Raw genomic sequence first — 19,008 nt, 5'->3', positions numbered from 1 at the left:
TTAATGATGTATGATCGCTATTTATCCTCTTTTCCTGGGAAGAAAAAACAATAAAAATAGTATCGAGAATAGAAAGATTGGCTGACTATTGTGATGCAGTATTTCAAAAGAAAAATATTTCTCTTTTAGCTGCTCCATGTGTTTTAGATTTGGCATTTTTTCTAACCAACCCAATAGATTGATTCCCTGATTATTTAAGAGTTACGATATAGTGCCACAGCTCGTTTCCTATGTATTTTTATTGATCGTATACCTTGTTTTGTCGGACAATAATCTACGTGTGCTCCTCCTATAGCCTTACTCGTATGATAATATGTACATGATCCTTGCATGTATAACATATTATATTATTCGTCCGTCCCTAGGACCGCAATTCTCGCGTCAATTTGCAACACTTGGTAAAATATCGAACATGGATGTTACACAACCTAAACCACATTATCATTGGATGAAATAAAATAATTTTAGTTGTGTAGAAGATTGAAGAAGCAAGAGGATTATTAAATAATAAGATGATGTCGGGGTAAAAGTTAATGGAACTCCACTATGGGTTATATACTTATATATTTATATTAATGGAAAGCAACTATAAATCATTGACAAAAGTCATACCAATAAACAAATAAATAAGAGAGCAGCATAGATAAATAATATTGCGGGACTGGGATCCGATTAATTCAGGCTCGTGCGTCAAATCTCTATAGACTAAATTTTTGTTGCTTAAAAAAATGAGAAGAAATGGTCTCTTGACCGTTTCCTAATTGTCGTATCCTTTTTTAGAAAAAGTTTTGAAGCTCATCATCAACAATGGAAGCTTTAACTCTTGTTCTTCTTCCTTTTCTCTTCCTCGTGGTTTGGATACTCTCTACTGGAAAATCTCTTTGTGTACGTAACTCTATAACGCCGAAAACATACCCGGTTATCGGATGCTTACTTTCCTTCTATACGAACCGGAACCGGTTGCTGGACTGGTATACCGAGCTCCTAACCGAATCCCGAAGTGGGACAGTGATCATTAACCGCTTGGCTGCCCGGAGAACCGTGGTGACGGCCAACCCATCCAACGTCGAGTATATCCTCAAGACAAACTTTGATAACTACCCGAAAGGCAAACCCTTCACGGAGATTCTTGGAGACTTTCTCGGCGGCGGGATATTTAACGTGGACGGAAAGCTCTGGGTAAAGCAGCGGAGACTCGCTACTCATGATTTCACCCCCAGGTCGCTGAGAGAGTACGTTGACGTTTTGAGGAACGAGGTCGAGGACGAGCTTTTGTCCTTCTTGGACGCTGCCGCCCAAGATTATCAACCCTTCGATCTCCAAGAGCTTCTCCGGAGATTCACTTTCAATATTGTGTGCATTGTTTTCCTCGGGATCGATCGTTGCAGTTTAAACCCGTCTTCACCCGTTTCTGAGTTCGATCGAGCGTTTCAGACTGCGGCTGCCGTTAGCGCTGGACGTGGTTCCGCACCGCTCTCTTTCGTGTGGAAGCTCAAGAGACTGGTCGGTTTTGGATCTGAGAAAGACCTCAGACACGCTGTCCAAAAAGTTCATAGCTGCGTCAATGAGATCATTCGAGACAAGAAGATCAATACCAAGAGCGATTTTCTGTCGCGGTTGATCGTCGCGGGAGAAAGCGACGAGGCTGTGAGAGATATGGTAATTAGTGTTGTAATGGCCGGGAGGGACACGACCTCGGCGGTCACCACGCGCTTGTTTTCGTTAATCTCCAGTCACAAGACAACCGAGTGTGAGCTAGTTAATGAAATCAGATCGGTTAAGGACATAACCGGGGGCTTCGATTACGAATCACTCAAGAAACTGAGTCTGTTGAAAGCGTGCTTGTGTGAAGTGATGCGATTGTATCCTCCGGTGCCTTGGGATTCCAAACACGCCCTAACCGATGACCGTTTACCAGACGGTACCCCTGTGCGTGCGGGAGACCGGGTTACGTATTTTCCATATGGGATGGGGAGAATGGAGGAGCTTTGGGGGAAAGATTTGGATGAGTTTAAACCAAACCGATGGTTTGAGTCTTATGATCATAAGACCAGAGTTTTGAAGAAAGTGAACCCTTTCAAGTTTCCGGTTTTTCAAGCCGGTCCGAGGGTTTGTCTCGGGGAAGAGATGGCGTACCTGCAGATGAAGTACGTTGTGGCTTCCATGCTTCACCGTTTTCAGTTTGAACCGATCGGTATGGACAAACCGGTTTTTGTGCCAATGCTCACGGCTCACATGGCTGGTGGGATGCGAGTCCGCGTTAGCCGGAGAGATGGATCTCGATGAAGAGAACCAGATTTGCATTTTCTGTCAAAATGGTTACTAACAGTCCGAAGAAAGTCAATGATCACTATGGTTCTTTTGAATGTACGTAAAATGTTTCCATGATCGTATTATTTCCTTTCTTCTTTGGGTAAACCAACCCCACATTTTAATTTTTGAGATTTCAATAAACATCAGTAAAAAACTATTACTATAATATTATTGTCTGGAAAATAAATTTAGTTGAGAAGAAATTAAGCACTTATTACATCTTTATTTTTCTTATGAAGTCATACGTATATTAAAAGCAACGTGAGAGTACATTCGTTAGTATTTTTATATCTCAATTAATAATACAATACTATTACACATTAATATTGATATTAAATACTAGATCCAATCAATTCTTTTTAATATTTAAATTTTATACCGTTTGGATTGTCAATTTGGAGTAAAACAATCAACAAAACAAAATAAGTGATATTAAATTTCTGAAAAAGTGCTGGAAAAATTAGAACAAAGTAAATATGCACTTTACAAAAAGAAGGCAAGATATTAATATTTTTAATGATGCACCCGCAGTTAGCACATACCAAAAGTTAAGTATCCATAGCTGATGTTTGATGGAAATAACTGACAAAATAACCTAAAAGAAAGAGAAGCTGAACAGCCATATTAACTGACTTGCATAGTGAAAATAAGGAACTCCTTAGTGATTGTTGGCTTCTGGACCAAAAGTAACGTATAACTGAAAGCAAATTTTCAGTGAGTGTATTAGTATTTTGATGGGGCGACTTTCTTTCTTTCTCAGCATTTCAATCTACTTCTCTGTTGCAGGCTTTGGTGAATTCCAACCGTGAAAACGACCCTTCTCCATGTCTTTTTTCTCTTCAACATGGTACTGGAAAGTCCCTTAGGATCGGGGAATGATACCTCCACCAGCCAGAGCCGGCCCTTGGGCCAAGCCAATGAAGCCCATGCTTCCGGCCGACAAATTTAACAAGATATTTTGGCCACAAAATTACTAAAAACGTCTTTAGTCTAGTGGTATAGCGCAGAGATAATAGACTTCTTTGCATCATCCCGGGTTCGAATATCCTGTAGTATGTATTTTTTTATTTTTTTGTTTTGATAAGTGGCCACACTCTTTTTTTTTTGCTTCTACCCTTCTAAAACTTAGGACCGGCTCTGCCACCAGCACATCATAACACGCTAGCTCGTTGGCGGGATTGCTCCCCCATAGCTTAATCATGTGTTCTAGGTGGATGGTAGGAGGGGATATATGTGCTGAGGCCAAAACTCTATGGAAAGCTGCATGGGCCATTAATTGTCTAACCCTGACATGGCAATCAGAGAAAGAAATGAACCGGTTTACGAGCTTTGTTTTTTCTTGAAACAGACACACACAACAATGCCATGCCTTCTTGATTATTAATTGGGTCTAACCCCGATATGAATGCAATTAGTTTTCTCTTTGCATACCACAAAACACATTTAGATTATGCGACTGAAATCAATTTGAAAGAATTTTTATTTTGAAATAATATTTACTATGTTTTAACAAGATGTATGCTTTGGTGTTTTTATATATATTAAACAAATTATAATAAATTTTGATTATAAATACATTATTTATCAACTATTTTCAGAAAACCTAAGCTAATAAAAGTTTGATAAACACACTTTTTTATTAAAATTTACTGTTTACCATATATTTCATAATAATAAAAGTGCACAGAAAATATACAAAATAAATATGTTTGAAACAATTTTTTTTTCTCTAAAACACTGATTTTCAGAAAGAATAACATTTTAGTTTTTAATACATATTTAGGTAATTTTTTTTTTTGCTAAATTATAATTTTACGTAAAGTTTCACTAAATAGCTTTCTTTCTTTTATCCCATCAAACTGAACTGACTCATATGAAAAAAAATCCACAGAAGGAAAAATCAAAATCAAATAGCCAATGTAGTTTGTTTATTTATTTTAGTTTAATTAAATATGAGGATCCGAGACAGGAATGAGTGAATGAATATTATTCATCAGCGTTCCAAGACTGTTTGACTTTGGGTCCAGTGGGACCCTCTTCTTCAAGGACTTCATGTGGTATTTTGTCAGTGAGCTCACGGAATTTCTTACGCAAAAATCCGGGCAATGTCTTGGCAAAACCGTCAATGGTCTTTTCAAGGTCATGTTGGACGGTTGGTCCCCATTTCCTAAAATAATTTAGCCACGGTGGCTCCACGATTCCTTGTCCTGCAATCACCTCATAACCAGTACTAGTATCAAAGAACTTGTCACTTCTCGCCATGTCATTCCTTATGCCGTTCCCGTCTTGGCCTTGCAACACGAGTCCGGGTCTTGAGAACATTGCGTGTCCGTGAAAAGACGCGTAAGCCACAGGCTTGTTTCCACCTTGGAACTCTAGATCGCATGCCTCCACTAGACTTCCTCCACTGTGCTCAGAGAAGTAGACACGCCACAATTCGCCGTTGAAGTTGCTGATCCGCAAGGTAACGTGTTCCCAATCTCCAATATGTTCACCGACATTCCCTAGGGAGAGGCTCTTCATGAATAAAATCTTGAGGTGGGCATTGCCGTTGAAAGGAAGGAATATCCAGACGACAATGTCAGTGAAAGTGCCTCCAAACATTGGCTTGATGTGTAGATACACTTTTGTGTTTCCTAAGTCTCCCCTCTTAACCCTTTCCCTGGCACTCTCATCGGCTGGATAATCCATCCAGTATAAGCCATCGTCCGAGCCGCCTTGAGGAAGGTTTGAACCGTTGGGTTGAACCGGGACGGGGTTAGATTCGTTACCTTTCTGGTATAACAAGGCACCGTTGGAGAAAACCCAATCGACAGAGGAAGGAAGGAACTCCTCATTCGGATGAAAATAAATCAAAGGAGAATAGGCTCGAAATAAATCTCTAGTCTGATCTTGGCTTGGCATGCTAGACAAGTCAAATTTTGTATTTCTCAGGCAGGACAAAGACGGAAGAGGAAAATTTAGTTGCTGAAAGCTGAATGTCCCTGTGTACACACCAGCTGCCTCTGTTCCTCTGTTTGCAGGTCTCAAACTAGAAACAGTAACTCCTTCTATCCCCCATACCCATGCATCGGCTTCGCTCATCTGTTCCGTATGATCCGATCTGACACAGCTTATTGTTTCTTGTCTTAAAGATGGCTTCACCGGAGAAGTAGTGACAAACACGCCAACCGCTCCATACCCGTTGGGACATAAAGGCTGCCAAAAATATGCTGGCCCCTCTTGCTTGACGACGACTGAGGTAGTGTTACCGAGTTCCATGTAGTCAACTGGTGGTCTCAAGTTATTCCCGGATACGTCTTTTGCAACAAGAACCCAACCGAAAAGCATACGGTTGTTGGGTTGTGCATAGAAACCAAGTGTGAAGAAACCAGCAGGAAGATTGATGGGTTCAAAGATGCTGACTCCCATGTTGTCGGGCCCTCCCTCGAATGCTCTCCATACCCTCTGTGACGTTGACTCTGAGATGGAGACTTGGATCACCTCAAGACCTCCAAGATCTATCTTTCCATTCCCGAAGTTTTTCTCACCACCCGGAGGGATAACAGGCAACGGAGAAGGAAACTTGAAACTTGTCTCTACAGGTAATGGAGAAGGAATCTTGAAGCTTGTCTCTACAGGTAATGGATGCGGAGATATGCTAACTGTGAGATTCAAATCGGAGATGGTTCCATTTCCGTCGCAAAATACATGGTTAACAAATACTATAATCAAAAGAAAACTCAAAAGTTTAGAGGCTTTTTCATTAGACGATTGCATTCTTCTCTCTTACTCTTGGTCAGTAATAATGATAACAGGCCACAAAACTATACATTTACGTTTTGAAACCGTTTGACCTCTATTCTCCAAACAATTATACTAATATAGTGTAAACTATTTTTTTTCTGGTCAAAGTGTTATTAATAAAACGTGTATAAATTGGTTGACTGTATGCAGTCAGACATATATTTATAGACTTTTTACTATAACTTATCAATTTATTTTGGAAATATCTTTTTAAAACAACATAATTTTAGGATGTAATATCCAATTATAGCATAAGATTTTCAAGTTCTTAATCTCACCAATTTTAAATTCCTGATTTCTTGATAAAGGAATCTAGGATTTTAGAGTCAGTCTTCAACTTTTTTTATATATCATAAAAGAAATTTAGTTATTTTCAAAAGTAAAGTATAAATATCTCTGTGTGTTTTTAATTTAGAAAAGTGCTAAATTTATCTTTTGTTAATTAAAAGTCTTTGGGATAGTAAAAGAGACAAATAATTTAAGTGAATCCATGCACGAACCCTTTAATTATTTTTTTTATTTTAAACTTGATACTTAACGTAAGAAACAGTATTGTGTACTATTATAGTTTTCTTAAACATGCATGATTATGAGTATCCGGTTCTCAATGTTTTCATCTAGATGTTTTCTTGAAATAGATCTTATATATTTGAGTCCAGTAGTTGTGTCAGTCATAATTGTTGTGCACTGATTTGTGGGATCTTTCAAATATTGTGCCAAATTTTATTTATTTATTGAAGATTTTTGAATAGATATATTTCCCTTGAACAAATGTTATAGGATTCTAACCCATATCACGAAAACCGTGGAGCCTGGTTTTGGAAGACAAGAAGTTCATGCCTAGAATGATGGACGAAATCCCCTCGATAAGACTAAGGCCTCTCTCATCCTACACAGACAGAGGATTTATCTTTCCCTTACAACTTACTGGTATCGTCGCTGGAAATTCAGTGTTTGGCGCTTTTTTTCTCAATGCGGGCCACCGTTGAAAAAGCCCAACCCACCACTTGAGAGAAGTGTCAATTTCTAAATATTCATTTATGCAATAACAAGGGGATAGTTCTAAAAGTATCTCCAACACATTGTTATTTTTTCCCCTCCAAATATTTCTTTGAAATAGAAATTGCTATTTTTTCTCTATTTATAGGGAAAGAAATAACAATCTCTAATTTTTTTATTCTTTATTTTGAAGATTATTATTATAGGGGAATACTTTTTTTTGGTCACAATTATAGGGGAATACATTTGAGTAAATTTTATCTCTATCATAAAAAATTTCTATTTTAAAGGTAAAAATAGCAAAATACATTTGAGATGGTCTAAGATAAACATTTCAAGTCCTTTTTTCAAAAAAAACTCAAGTGCTTTAGCTAATAAAGTAATAAGTAGTTTTTTTTTGGTAAAAAAGTAATAAGTAGTTGTTTCTGTCTTTGTTGAATAATTGGAAAATATGGAAGCTGCATGTGTTGGGGACCTTGGGGTGGTGCTTAGACGGCACAGTATTTAAAATGTTATATCGTGAATCGTTTAATATAGCCTTGGTTTCAAGAGCTAGAGTGGTTATAATTCTCTTAACACAAGACTATAGTATGTATGTATTTACAGGGACTAGGACATCATGATAATTGTTTTTAGGATTCTATTTCTTCACTCCATAGTATAGGAATTGGGTGATGAGCTTATGGGTAGTATACAATGTATTCGATCGTTTTACTATTGTAGTATTAAGTGTTTTTTTAATAAAAAAGGTAAAATCTTACATTGTTAAAAAAATGCACACTACTCCTAATTTTGTAGTTATCTGTTAAAATTACCCTTTTTGATCTCGTTTCTTCTTTATTTATCTTTTTAGGTCAACTTAGGTGTATATTGCAAAATAGACCTAAGAGTACTTAGCTTTTTGCTCCTAGATGCCTTTGTCGTTGCTTTGTTTTGCATGTCTTTTCAATTTCTTGATAATGTTTTTGTGCCTACCTGTTTTTGTTTCCTCCCCTACTATCAATTTCCACATCATTATTCTCTACACACTACGTTTTGGATTTTACTCGACCAAACCATTGGATCTTAAAAAATCAGTCTAGCTTTTTATTTATTTAACAATATTTTTGTATGAGTTGGCTTGAAATCTTTTTGCAACTAGATATGTACTTGCGGCATTTTGGAACGATTTCTCAATATCCGAATGATATTGGGGCAAGACAATATACTAAAGTCTATTGTCGGTACGCCAAAAGTCCAAACTAGTGTGAACTACAATGGGCAAGTGTGTGCTTGGGTGAAATGCTTATCAGGTCTCAGCCAATAAGGAAGTGTTACTAGATTAACACAAAATGGATATATACGTGTTTGCACCTGTGGTTATTATTTTGCAAGCTTACATACAGTAGATTATAAAGTTTAGGTATGAATCAATTCTCAGAATCTTAGATATCCGACTCTATAAACTAGTGCACATGCTATTGACCCAAAACTTTTTTAAAAAAATTGTAAAAGAAACATGGGGCATGAGTCTAGGATGATGATACCCCCAGCAAAATCGAAAACAGTGGGACCGAACACGGCCTAAACCTTGTTCTTAAACAATATAATCTTCTTAGGACAAAGCGAGAGTGTACCATTGAGATTCACTTAGCTTGGACTTTGCACACTTTGTGAATGTTGTTGAGTTTACGAAGAATAAGGTTCCAAGCACAAGAAGATGTCCTTTCTAATAAATTAATTAATTAGAGAAACTTGAGTTGGGATTCACAGCCACCCCTGCTGTCTGTCGACAAAAGTCACAAAACTCAGAGCCAGGCTCCGATACTCGTTTCTGCTTTCCAATAAAATATCAAAAAACAATACTAGAATGCTTTACGGGTACTTTAACCTTGTAATTAATTTATTACTAGTATATGTATATATCCAAGTGGAGGTCATGTGTACAAAATAATTGATCAAATATTTACTTGCAACAAATCAATCAATTAAAAATCAAAAGTTGTCCCACTTTCTTTTGGCCAATATATACAGACACACCTAAACTGTAAAAGCCGAAGCTAGTCTAAACGTCAACATGGCTGGTTCAGTTAGTAAAGAGTGCATGATAAGTCTTATAATGATCTTTTTCACATGGTCTCTCTGTGCAACTTCAAATGATCTGCTTAGCTGCGACCCAAAAGAATCCTCTTCCTCCTCCTCAACTAGCTACGTTTGCCACTCAAACCTCCAAAAGTGCCGCACTTTCGCCACTCTAAGAGCCAATTCTCCCTTGAGGGGCCATGAGTTACAATTTATCCCGATTGACTGCACATGTAATGGAAGGTTCTACGAGGCTCATCTGTTCAAAACTTGCGTTAAAGGCCTGACCACGTGCCTGTGAGCCAGCCCATACTTGATTTTTCAATTTTAAAATTAGACTTAGTTCTTTTAAATTAATTCCGGATGTTCCCATTTTCATTTTGCAGGTCTATAAGAGACAAGAATCCTCAGGTATCAGAGGAGAGCCTGGAGGAGAAGGTTAAGTTGCGGTTGGGGGTCAAGTGTTGTTGTCCAGAAGAAGGCGCCGCAAGGTTTCTCGTCACATATCCGGTGAGTGAGGGGGAAAGCGTTTCAAGCTTGGCAGACAAGTTCAACACAAGAGAGGATGCTGCTATTGTCTCTGCAAACAACAATTCTGGAGTGGTTCCACGCACCCCTGCTCTCATACCTCTTGATCATAAACCCCAGAACACCCTGCCGAGTCGCCAGAAGAAAAAGCGGTCAAAGATGAAGAAGCTGATGATCGCTGTGAGCAGCGCGATTGCTGGGGTTATGGGTCTTATCACTCTCATAGTGTTGGGTTACTTGCACTGGAAGAAAGAGACGCGTCTGCAAAGCTGGATAAGCAATAAAGATCCAGAGACGCGGCAGCTGAGCCTGAGCATCCGCACCACCAGTGACAAGAAAATCTCCTTTGAAGGGTCGTCACAGGAGGGTTCCATATTGGATTCTGTTGCTGTCGTTGGCACCACAACTCCCCGAAAGCCCGTTGTGGAGATTTACGCGTTGGAGGAGCTGGAGAAAGCCACTGAGAATTTCAGCTCAACCAATCACATCAAAGGTTCCGTTTATTTCGGTTCTCTCAAAGGCAAAGACTTGGCTGTCAAGCAAGTGAGCGCCGGTGTAATGAAAAGATTCGACTTCGGGCTTCTCAACGATCAGTCACACTACTACAGTCACAACCTGGTGAGGGTTCTTGGGACATGTTCCCCCCCGGGCCCGGATGAGGGTGCTTCTTATCTGGTTTTCGAGTACGCAAAGAATGGGTCTTTGTGGGATTGGCTCCAGAACAAATTGGCCATCAAGAATCAATTCATCGAGTCTTGTTACTGTTTCTTGGCATGGAAACAGAGGATCAAGATCTGCCACGATGTCGCCATCGCCTTAAAGTTTATGCATCGGATTAACTATGTTCACGGCAACATCACGAGCAGGAACATTTTCTTGAATGAAGATCTTAGAGGTAAAGTCGGAAACTTTGGCATGTCGTCGTCAAAGGATGACAACATTGGTTCTTCCATGTCTCCAGCTACTGACGTCTTCTCTTACGGGATCATCCTAATGGAGGTTTTGTCTGGACAAACCCCAGAGATGTTGCTTGGACCGCAAGAAGAAAATAGGGCTAATCCCGAGTGGAAGAGACTGAGAGAGTTTATGATGGGGGAGAAGGAAATGCTAAGGGAAGTGATGGATAGCACGTTTGGGGAGAGCTATTCAGTTGATTCTGCCTATGAAATGGCAAGACTTGCAACAGACTGTACAGCAGAAGAAGCAGAGCTAAGGCCGAGCGCGGCTGAGATTGTAGAGAGGGTTTCGAGATTGGTGGATGAAGATGAGTCAGTAACAATAATAGAGAGAGATAATACCACCTTGATTTCAGAGAGTTCTTACAAGCCTTTGGTAAGGAAAGGAGATGAATGCTAAGTTATATATTATTATTGCATCATGACCCTAAACTCATCAAACTAATAATTCCATCCCTATTAATATCAAATTGCGAGATCATAAACTAATAATTGCTAAGTTCTTCATAGATTACAAGGAAAAGAGGGATGCGAGTTTCTATCTTTCTTTTCTTGAATTTTTTGGCTTTAGAAATGTGTAATACTTTTTATAACAAGAGAGAGAGAGAGAGAGAGAGAGAGGATGGGGGAGCATAAATGTTGGACTTGTTAATATATTCTTTAAAAGACGAGAAGAAACGCTTGAATTAATAAGTTTCCGCGGGTTTTAATTTCTGTGTTGACAAAGTTGGTTTCCCATATATTTGGTTAATAAAGAAATTGCTTAGGTGATTTCGAAACTAAAAGACGATGTTGTAACATTCCGGTGGCTTTTGACTATTCTTCTTCTTCTTCTTTCCAGTAAAGAAACTTGGTCATGCGTTTACCATGCTCCTAGTCCTCGCTTTTTATTAGATATGACTTTCTCAAAGTAAGCTCTCTTACCGGTTCTATCCATATTGATTTGGGTAGATCGAAGGTTGTGGTTAAGGCTTATCATAAGACCCAGTAAAGGCCCAATATAAAGTTAAAATCCTTTGACCTTGCGTTTATTGTTCCGCAAATAGGACACGCGCGCTTGTACTGCAACCTAGGGGGGTGGTGGACACTTGAGGAAGAGAGAGAGAGAGGATTTTGGGTATACTGTCTCTCTCTCTAGGGTTTAACTTTATCTTCCTCATACTCTTCAGGGGAGGAGATATACGATTCCGCCTCGGTTTGATCGAATACAGCCAGAATTTCCTTGATGTAGCTTCTGCATGGGCCTGCTTGACCCAACACTATGATGGTGTTAGCCTACACTTTTGTTTGCTGTTTGAGAAAGGTCTCATGTCCTGCTGTATGATTTAAATTCTCACTTGGAGTGAAATGGAGGACGAGGATGTTGACATTGGTTATAATGAGCAACCTATATCCCGCATCTCTCCTGTCAGGACACACAAGGATAAGGCAGTGGGGAACTCTACTCGTGAGTTTTCTTCATCTGATTGTTCCCACTTCTTATATGTTCCTTCTTTCACCCTCAGAACCATCTTACTAGTCTCTTGTCAGAAGTGGTCGACACTCTAAAATACTTGCTCTTCTTATTCCACTGCCCTTTTTACTTTCAGTTGAGAGCAACTTACACGCCTAGTTTGATAGTGAAACCTGTTACATTCTCCGTTTGTATTGCTCCCATATCGCTGTTTTCTTTCTTCTTTAGTGCTCATATTATTATTCCTTGTACTTCTCTAACCTCTATGGTTTTTGGTGCATGTAACCAATCAGACGTGAAGAGTGTGCCAAGACTATTGAGTTCACCAGAGGTAAATATCAGTATGGATCATAACTGATACCTCTGAAAAGGTCGTAGATACCTTGCCACAGTCTGATGCTGGCGAACTATATTGACTGGGACCACAACATTATGAAAACAATTGTTGTTGTCATGATAATATATACTTTAACCAAGTCTTAGATTGGGTCAGACACCAATTATTCTGATTGGTTGTTTTCTTGTTCCTTTCATCAGCTGATACAGGGGCCCTCAATGCGTGGAATTGGAGTCGCATTTGAATGGAGCGACAATCAATTCCCCAAGGAGAAAACGTGAGCAGATACTCTAATTTTGTTGCAGAAGAGGCTATAAGTTTCTGCTGATACTGATTTTGATTCGCTTATTACCTTTCTAAAAGAAGCTCCAGCCAGTGGATTGGGTGAGCTGGAAGATGCATCAACGAGAAGCAAACTTGTGTGGAGGGGGAAGATTGTCGTCGAGATGGAGGAGTGTGGCAGGAAAAAATGTATGTGCTCTAATGTCTGGGGGTGGCATCTTACTTCTTGAACCGTTAATAATCTAGGGAATAGTGCTCATCAGAATGAGAGGCAAGTACCTCCAGAAAAGCTTCACAGGGCTGCTCTATTGAAAAATCAATATGCAGATTTAATCTTGAAGGCTCGAGAGAGAAGTTAGCTTTGTTTTGTGGAGCTCTGTTCTGGTGACCTTCTAATGGCAGCAACAAACTCTGTTTCGAACGTTTGAATTAATATAAGTAGTGCTTCAAAAAAAAAAGAAACTAATTCTTCTGAGACGAAAATAAGAAGGGAGACCCAGAGAAAATGAGACGAGAGAGGGAAGAAGTCGAATTGCAATAGAAGAAAGGTATAACTGGATTTGCTAGTTGTAAGTATTCGATTTTGATGATACACATAAGAGTGATGTTTTTTTTTTGGGGGTACCAGAAAAAGCACGGTTACAAGCAGAAGCCAAGGAAGCGGAAGAAGCTAGAAGAAAAGCTGAGGCTGAAGCTGCAAACTGGAACTTGAAAGAGAAGCAGCCCGCAAAGCTTTGCTTGAGTTAAAGAAGAAGCTAGCTATGAATGTTGGTTGTTATGAAAGACGGAATGAAATATTAATAATGATAATGGGTGAACAACAAACAGATGGAGAAGTCGGTAGAAATAAACGAGAACTCAAGGTTTTTCAAGGACTTAGAACTGCTGAAAACAACAACACAAACAAGGGAGCAAACGAGAATAACAAGAGAGGAGGAGGATGGGTTAGGGTGTTTTGGGGTTTGGAGGCAGCAATCCTCTAGAGCAGCTGGGGCTATTTATGAAACATGAGGATGACGATGAAGAAGAAACTGAGCCGATGGTTGCTTTGCCAGATCATCTTGGCATAAATGAAGAAGTGGAGGAGGGTGAAATCGATTGATTCGGTTGTTGCGCCTTAGTGTGGTGGGTTTGTAACATGTATGATATAGTTTGGTAGGTAACAAATTTGAGTCTAAATTTTGGTTTTAACTGAATGATGAACCAAACCGGAAGAGATATCATAATCTTGTACAATACAAGAACTGAAATTCGTGGAATCCAAACAAGTGAGAGAAACACAATCAGTGAAAACATGAATAGGTGAAGAAGCACACATTGGCAAATGAAACGAAGAAACGTTCACCTTTTTTGTAATTTAGGTGATGGTGCAGTTGGAGTTAGGTAGACGCTTGTGTTTGATCTGATATCTTAATTTAGCGAGTCCTCCAATAGGTGCAATGATCATCAGTACAACCCCAAGAATTATGCAACTCTGAGAACAACAATCAAGAAAAATTTAATGATTTGCTCACATCTTTCCTTGTTGCTTTCTTTATTAGCGCTACTATTGTATAAACAGGGGACTAATTTGAGTAAGAGAATGAAACACATACCCAGTTGATACACCATGATAGACTAAATCTCTTTGGTTTCTTCAGGATCAACCATATGATGCAAGGTATCTGAAACACAAACAAACAAACAAACGGATTGTTTTAACTCTTCTGAATCATCATAAGAATAGCAAAGTATATATATTCTCTTGGGGGCTTACAAAGTATGTGGTTGGGGCAAACACGAATCCCCCAAAAAATGATAGCAAAGCACTGAAATACGGTAATGCCACTGCAATACCCATCGTGGCAGCTACGACCATGATTTAATATTTTTTTTAGAGGACCACCACCACATACGTATTATTAATTAATCTTGAACAAAACACCGATGTAAACTATTCTTTATTTTATGATTGTGTTGAACTTACCCACAAATGTCCATCGGATGCTAAACCTTAGAACCCTTGTAGGCCTGAAGTGCCATTTCCTTATCATTACAGATTCGATCATGTCAAACACGGGCATTGCGTACACCTTTTTTTTTTCAATACAAAAACATAATTAGTTTCCCTGGTGTGTGTCTGGTTTTCTATTCATATAAGTGTATACCTGGTAGCTTCCGAGGAGGTGTACGACCACAAACATGTTGGCAAGAATGATAAGTGCCTTGGGATCATGGAGTGATGTCAGAATATTTTCTTCGACATTGTTCCCAAAGGTCTTAAACCCTATAAGAGCCACAGGGAAGTAGCAGAAAGCTACGATGAGATAGGCTACGATGGCTCCCTTCCACATGGGTCGTTTCGACGGATTCTCTGGTGTTGATGGGATCGTTGCTTGAATTTCTAAAACTACGTTATGACCTGCGTACGCAAAAGCAATCTCTCCCAATCCACCTAACAAGTCTAACGGAACCGAGTTTGTTCTTTTTTTGTAACCGTACTCGACACTCTCTGGGGCTTCCCTTGCCAGTGAGGCTACCCAAGCTATCGTGGAGTAGCTGCATGCATGCAAAAATATTTGATTATTGGTTCTCTCTTTTTTTTCCCAATAAATAATATCGGCCCCTTACCTTACAGACATGACGGCAGCCACCAAAGAGACACCGGAAATGGAGTTGAAGTTCTTTAGAAGGGAGAGCACAAACTGTGAAGAGGCAAATATCAAAATGAAGTATTCGATTCTCAGCTTTGTGCACTTGTCATCTCCCACAGAAAGTTGATGAACCTTTTTCAACGATTCACCTCCGGTCACCATATAGATAATGCACGCACTGGTTTCAACAAGAAGCTGTAGCGGCACGATGATATACAAACCAAGCTTCCTTCCAAAGGCTGCCTGACCCAGCTCGTGGTACCTATCAAACCGTTGCCCTTCAAACATCTCGTGCATCTCAATCATTTGCCAGAGGGTGTACAACGTGATCACCCATGACAGGATCAGCACCGCAACCCCAGGTCCCCTGATATTTTCAGTACAATAACAAATCAAGTTTATAATATGAGTATATATGTTTTTTTTGTAATATGAGTATATATGCATCGACAGAGTTTATATATTTATATGTAAAAAAAAGATGAGTTGGTGTGTTGAAATTTCACTTGTGAGAAGAAGAAGAGGATTATACCATCCAAGCTCTGACATGGCGTAGGGAAGGCCAAGAACTCCAGCACCAACCATTGCAGTTACGTTGTGGAAAGCTGAATAGTACCAATTTGCATTTCTTGATGCTGTTATTGGAAGCCAATCTTCCAGATCAAATGATTGATGATCCTGCAAATGCATGATTTATCATTTTACAACACATCATTCATCAAAAACTAAACACTTTCAAGACCAAAATTAATTAAGGTTTTCTAAGATCGTATTACTGTGTTACAAAGCATATCTTTATATATATATATATATAATCATGATTATATCATAAAGAGAGCTTAATTACCTCCACATGATCTCGGTTTGGTGGACTTTGGATCATTGCGGACACAAACTTTGGGAATGTTGTTGTGACTTGTGAGGCAATAGTTGTGTTATCTCCTTTTCTATGTGGTTCCAAAAGTTTGTATACAAAGAGAGATCGAAGTTGACTTTGACCTATTGGAAGTGCCTTGAATGAACTGTGTTCCTCCCTGATATTTTGTTTGTTTGAAATTACCAGGAAATTTATTTATAGTGTTGTTCAACTCTTTTATTATTCGTATTAGAAATGGTCGTCGATTGGGAATTGGGATACATGTCAATAAGTAAATAACTCCAATGGTGTTATATACTGTAATTGTTTTTAAATTAATGTCACTATTGGACAGTTTTATAATCCTAAATTATTGTTTTTATATACAGTATAATAATCTGTGACTCTTGGACCACATTATTATTTTGTCATTTCAGCAGTTCTTCTTGGGGTCAACGGATCCCCCTTGAGGATTATACGGTTGAAATTAGCTGGAAAAATTAGAGTACGAGGAAGGATATACATAATAACTATATTACACATCAATCACTCAACCGGCAAGGAGTTCCCTAGAGTGCTTGATGCTAGAAACAAAAAACGGCACGTAGTTTAATTTCAGGATACGAATTCCTATTAGCGACATTTAGGTGGGGGTATTGGATCTAGAAGTTTGATGAAATTTGAATGAATTATAGTTTACATTAAATTCTAGTGTTATTCAATTAAAGATTTCATCAATTCTTTCAAAATCTTGTGTTATTAGATTAAAGATTTATAATCAATTTTCTAATTCTTTTAAATTCTAGTGCTATTCAATATTTGTTAGATTTTATAAAAATGTTATTTAAAAAGAATTTAATGGAAAAAGTAATGTAAAAATGCGAAGAACCAATTCCTTACTCTTATGAAGAGAATTCGTTATTCTCCCAGACATCGTCCAGCACGACAGTACTTCTTCCCAAACAGATTCGAGTTAAGAGCATGCAATAACTTAAAAAGCTCCTTCTCTTCAACCGTCTCTTCATCTCTTCTCCCTTCTTCATCGTTTTTTCTCTTCTCTTCGTCTGCTTCTGTTCTGATGTGGTCAAGCGCATCAACTTTAACTCCAAGTGATCCCAAGATCCTTTTCAGAACAGCTACCTTTGGATCTTCTTCACTTTCTTCACTGTACATAGACACCCATACCCTCAGGAGATAAGCTTCTTTCACGTCTTTGTCGTTGAACACATCCTGACATAACGTCGTTTTCCCAACTCCGAACTTCCCCACAATCGCCAGCGTCTTGAACTCTTCATATCCCTTACGCTTCAGCAAGAAGTTCTTTAAGAACAAGGACTCGTTTACAAAACCACAAATAGATTATTCCGGAAGGCCAGGTCTCGTCTCCACTCGGCTCGTCTTAGATCTCCCTCCTTTACTGTCGGGAGTTGCTGATGAAAGAATTTGGAAAGAATTTGTAATCAATTTTCTAAACTAATCTATCAACTTTGCAAGTAAACAAATGGAAAATCTTACCATTTGTTCGTAATCTGAAACTAATCTATCAACTTTTCTCTGGCTTATCTACATCATTTTCATTGTTTTAAATTGGATCTCAACAAACTTCCAAATTCAAATTTATATATGGTGCTTTTTATTTATTATTTTGTTTGATTTAGTCAACAATATCATACTATCCCATGAAAATAGAGAGAAAGCTGGTTTACAAGACACAAGATTCATATCTATCATAATGTGCATTCCTTTAAAATCCTTAAGAAAAAGTAAACATGAGAATTACGTAAATGCATTAAAATATCAACGAATCTTTTAAATTACTACAAAAATTATTATTAATGAATTCTCTCAAATTCTATTAAATTCATGGATTGAATACCAGCGAAGAAGAAAACCGAAACATTTCTATTAGCGAAAAAACGTTCTACGCACCACATGCTTGGATCCGGAGGCAATCAATCCTTGGATTCAGTGGTGGTTGTTCATTTCTGAATGAATGCAGCCAACCAACGACTTACTGACAAAAACTAATGAAACAAAAAGGAAAAAGGTTTCTCAAACGCCGGGAAGCTTATTTTCCTGGGCGGCGGAGCGCGAGCGAGACAGACCAATCAAACAAACGCTTTCTCTTGTCACTGAGTAGCCGGGCCCTAATATTTCTTTATTTAGGGGCTTGGGCCGAAGACAAAATACCTTTAAAAGGCCTAACTTCACGGCAGCCATCCCCCATCTTTAAGCCTTTTTTTTAAGGAATGATGGTAAAAAAAGCATCTTTTACATGAATGGAGATACATGATATTTCCTTGGTGCGATTTGCGACGGACTGTTATGGGAGATTATGACTATTTGTTTTGCTTTTAAAAATCTGATGAGCATTGTATTGTATATACGTACAATTAAACCAGGTGAGACGTTTTGCTTGATAAATGATAATCTGGTATCCCCCCCCCTCCCCCCATATGTTTTTTTTTGTATTCTTAGTGGTTTGTTTTTTTTTTTTTTTGTAATAACTCTAAATTGGCATTCTGTTTTCTCAAGCATGCAAAGGAACAATCTCTTAGTTCAAACTCATGAGAGAACACCATTAGGGATGAGCTGGAGGAAGTATCCAAGATCCTTTTGACAAAAGATCACAGTGGTTTAGTAGCCAAGGTGTGCTCCTACTTCCATCTGAATAATATCTGCTATAATTCATATCTAAAACATATATATTGACCTAATAAAAGTCTAATATATATATAGAATTGAGCTTCAACTGCCATAAACAAAAAATGTGGTCTCAAAACAAATAAAAGTAAGCCAATGTG

At 38.5% G+C, this 19,008-nt stretch overlaps 5 protein-coding genes across 16 annotated transcripts; 3 read left to right on the top strand and 2 right to left on the bottom strand.

Annotated features, from left to right (window-relative positions):
- The first annotated feature begins 154 nt into the window (after window positions 1-154).
- LOC103848967 (cytochrome P450 94B3) lies at window positions 155-4,219 on the top strand. The gene has a single exon (XM_009125803.3). It carries the CDS (start codon window positions 808-810, stop codon window positions 2,284-2,286), a length of 1,479 nt encoding a protein of 492 aa, XP_009124051.1. The 5' UTR covers window positions 155-807; the 3' UTR covers window positions 2,287-4,219.
- LOC103848966 lies at window positions 4,219-6,587 on the bottom strand. The gene has a single exon (XM_009125802.3). It carries the CDS (start codon window positions 6,070-6,072, stop codon window positions 4,300-4,302), a length of 1,773 nt encoding a protein of 590 aa, XP_009124050.1. The 5' UTR covers window positions 6,073-6,587; the 3' UTR covers window positions 4,219-4,299.
- Window positions 6,588-7,583: 996 nt separating this feature from the next.
- On the top strand, window positions 7,584-11,309 carry LOC103848965 (protein LYK2). Its single transcript, XM_009125801.3, has 2 exons — window positions 7,584-9,456; window positions 9,546-11,309. The coding sequence occupies exons 1-2, from the start codon at window positions 9,155-9,157 to the stop codon at window positions 11,041-11,043; spliced, it is 1,800 nt and encodes a 599-aa protein (XP_009124049.1). The 5' UTR covers window positions 7,584-9,154; the 3' UTR covers window positions 11,044-11,309.
- Window positions 11,310-11,776: 467 nt separating this feature from the next.
- Window positions 11,777-13,906, top strand: LOC103848963 (transcription factor GTE11-like). Of its 8 annotated transcripts, none has more exons than XR_629281.2 (5): window positions 11,777-12,090; window positions 12,390-12,427; window positions 12,634-12,710; window positions 12,806-13,263; window positions 13,344-13,906. XR_629281.2 is itself a non-coding variant. In XM_033283575.1 (4 exons), the coding sequence occupies exons 1-4, from the start codon at window positions 11,991-11,993 to the stop codon at window positions 12,819-12,821; spliced, it is 240 nt and encodes a 79-aa protein (XP_033139466.1). In that variant the 5' UTR covers window positions 11,777-11,990; the 3' UTR covers window positions 12,822-13,590. The 8 variants fall into 8 exon arrangements, 1 of the variants encoding a protein (XP_033139466.1); XR_004454625.1 differs by having other exon boundaries at window positions 12,800-13,263; XR_004454621.1 differs by having other exon boundaries at window positions 12,634-13,263.
- An 8-nt stretch (window positions 13,907-13,914) lies between these two features.
- On the bottom strand, window positions 13,915-18,944 carry LOC103848964 (lysine histidine transporter-like 4). Of its 5 annotated transcripts, XM_009125799.3 has the most exons (10): window positions 18,134-18,944; window positions 17,105-17,634; window positions 16,196-16,382; window positions 15,881-16,026; window positions 15,326-15,715; window positions 14,863-15,253; window positions 14,682-14,787; window positions 14,472-14,563; window positions 14,311-14,379; window positions 13,915-14,189 (listed from the first exon to the last, which is right to left on the bottom strand). In XM_009125799.3, exons 3-10 carry the CDS (start codon window positions 16,229-16,231, stop codon window positions 14,073-14,075), a joined length of 1,347 nt encoding a protein of 448 aa, XP_009124047.1. In that variant the 5' UTR covers window positions 16,232-16,382; window positions 17,105-17,634; window positions 18,134-18,944; the 3' UTR covers window positions 13,915-14,072. The 5 variants fall into 5 exon arrangements, with proteins under 5 accessions (XP_009124047.1, XP_009124048.1, XP_018511498.1 ...); XM_009125800.3 differs by having other exon boundaries at window positions 15,884-16,026; window positions 17,105-18,944; XM_018655982.2 differs by lacking the exon at window positions 16,196-16,382 and having other exon boundaries at window positions 17,105-18,944.
- Window positions 18,945-19,008: the final 64 nt, after the last annotated feature.

This window comes from Brassica rapa, unplaced genomic scaffold (assembly GCF_000309985.2).
Source record: "Brassica rapa cultivar Chiifu-401-42 unplaced genomic scaffold, CAAS_Brap_v3.01 Scaffold0923, whole genome shotgun sequence".
In the NCBI taxonomy this organism is placed as follows: domain Eukaryota; kingdom Viridiplantae; phylum Streptophyta; class Magnoliopsida; order Brassicales; family Brassicaceae; genus Brassica; species Brassica rapa.
The sequence above is the reverse complement of the archived record's forward strand: the minus strand, read 5'-3'. Positions and strand labels throughout refer to the sequence as shown.

What these genes read in the sequence shown, in the direction of transcription:
- LOC103848967 (XM_009125803.3), top strand. Translation starts at nt 808, where the DNA reads ATGGAAGCTTTAACTCTTGTTCTTCTTCCTTTTCTCTTCCTCGTGGTT.
- LOC103848966 (XM_009125802.3), bottom strand. Translation starts at nt 6,072, where the DNA reads ATGCAATCGTCTAATGAAAAAGCCTCTAAACTTTTGAGTTTTCTTTTG.
- LOC103848965 (XM_009125801.3), top strand. Translation starts at nt 9,155, where the DNA reads ATGGCTGGTTCAGTTAGTAAAGAGTGCATGATAAGTCTTATAATGATC. An exon ending in AAAGGCCTGACCACGTGCCT is followed by an intron (nt 9,457 to 9,545) that starts GTGAGCCAGCCC and finishes TTCATTTTGCAG; the next exon opens with GTCTATAAGAGACAAGAATC.
- LOC103848963 (XM_033283575.1), top strand. Translation starts at nt 11,991, where the DNA reads ATGGAGGACGAGGATGTTGACATTGGTTATAATGAGCAACCTATATCC. An exon ending in GGCAGTGGGGAACTCTACTC is followed by an intron (nt 12,091 to 12,389) that starts GTGAGTTTTCTT and finishes GTAACCAATCAG; the next exon opens with ACGTGAAGAGTGTGCCAAGA. An exon ending in CAATTCCCCAAGGAGAAAAC is followed by an intron (nt 12,711 to 12,796) that starts GTGAGCAGATAC and finishes CCTTTCTAAAAG; the next exon opens with AAGCTCCAGCCAGTGGATTG.
- LOC103848964 (XM_009125799.3), bottom strand. Translation starts at nt 16,231, where the DNA reads ATGATCCAAAGTCCACCAAACCGAGATCATGTGGAG. An exon ending in GCTGCCGTCATGTCTGTAAG is followed by an intron (nt 15,254 to 15,325) that starts GTAAGGGGCCGA and finishes GCATGCATGCAG; the next exon opens with CTACTCCACGATAGCTTGGG. An exon ending in TTGCCCCAACCACATACTTT is followed by an intron (nt 14,380 to 14,471) that starts GTAAGCCCCCAA and finishes TTTGTGTTTCAG; the next exon opens with ATACCTTGCATCATATGGTT.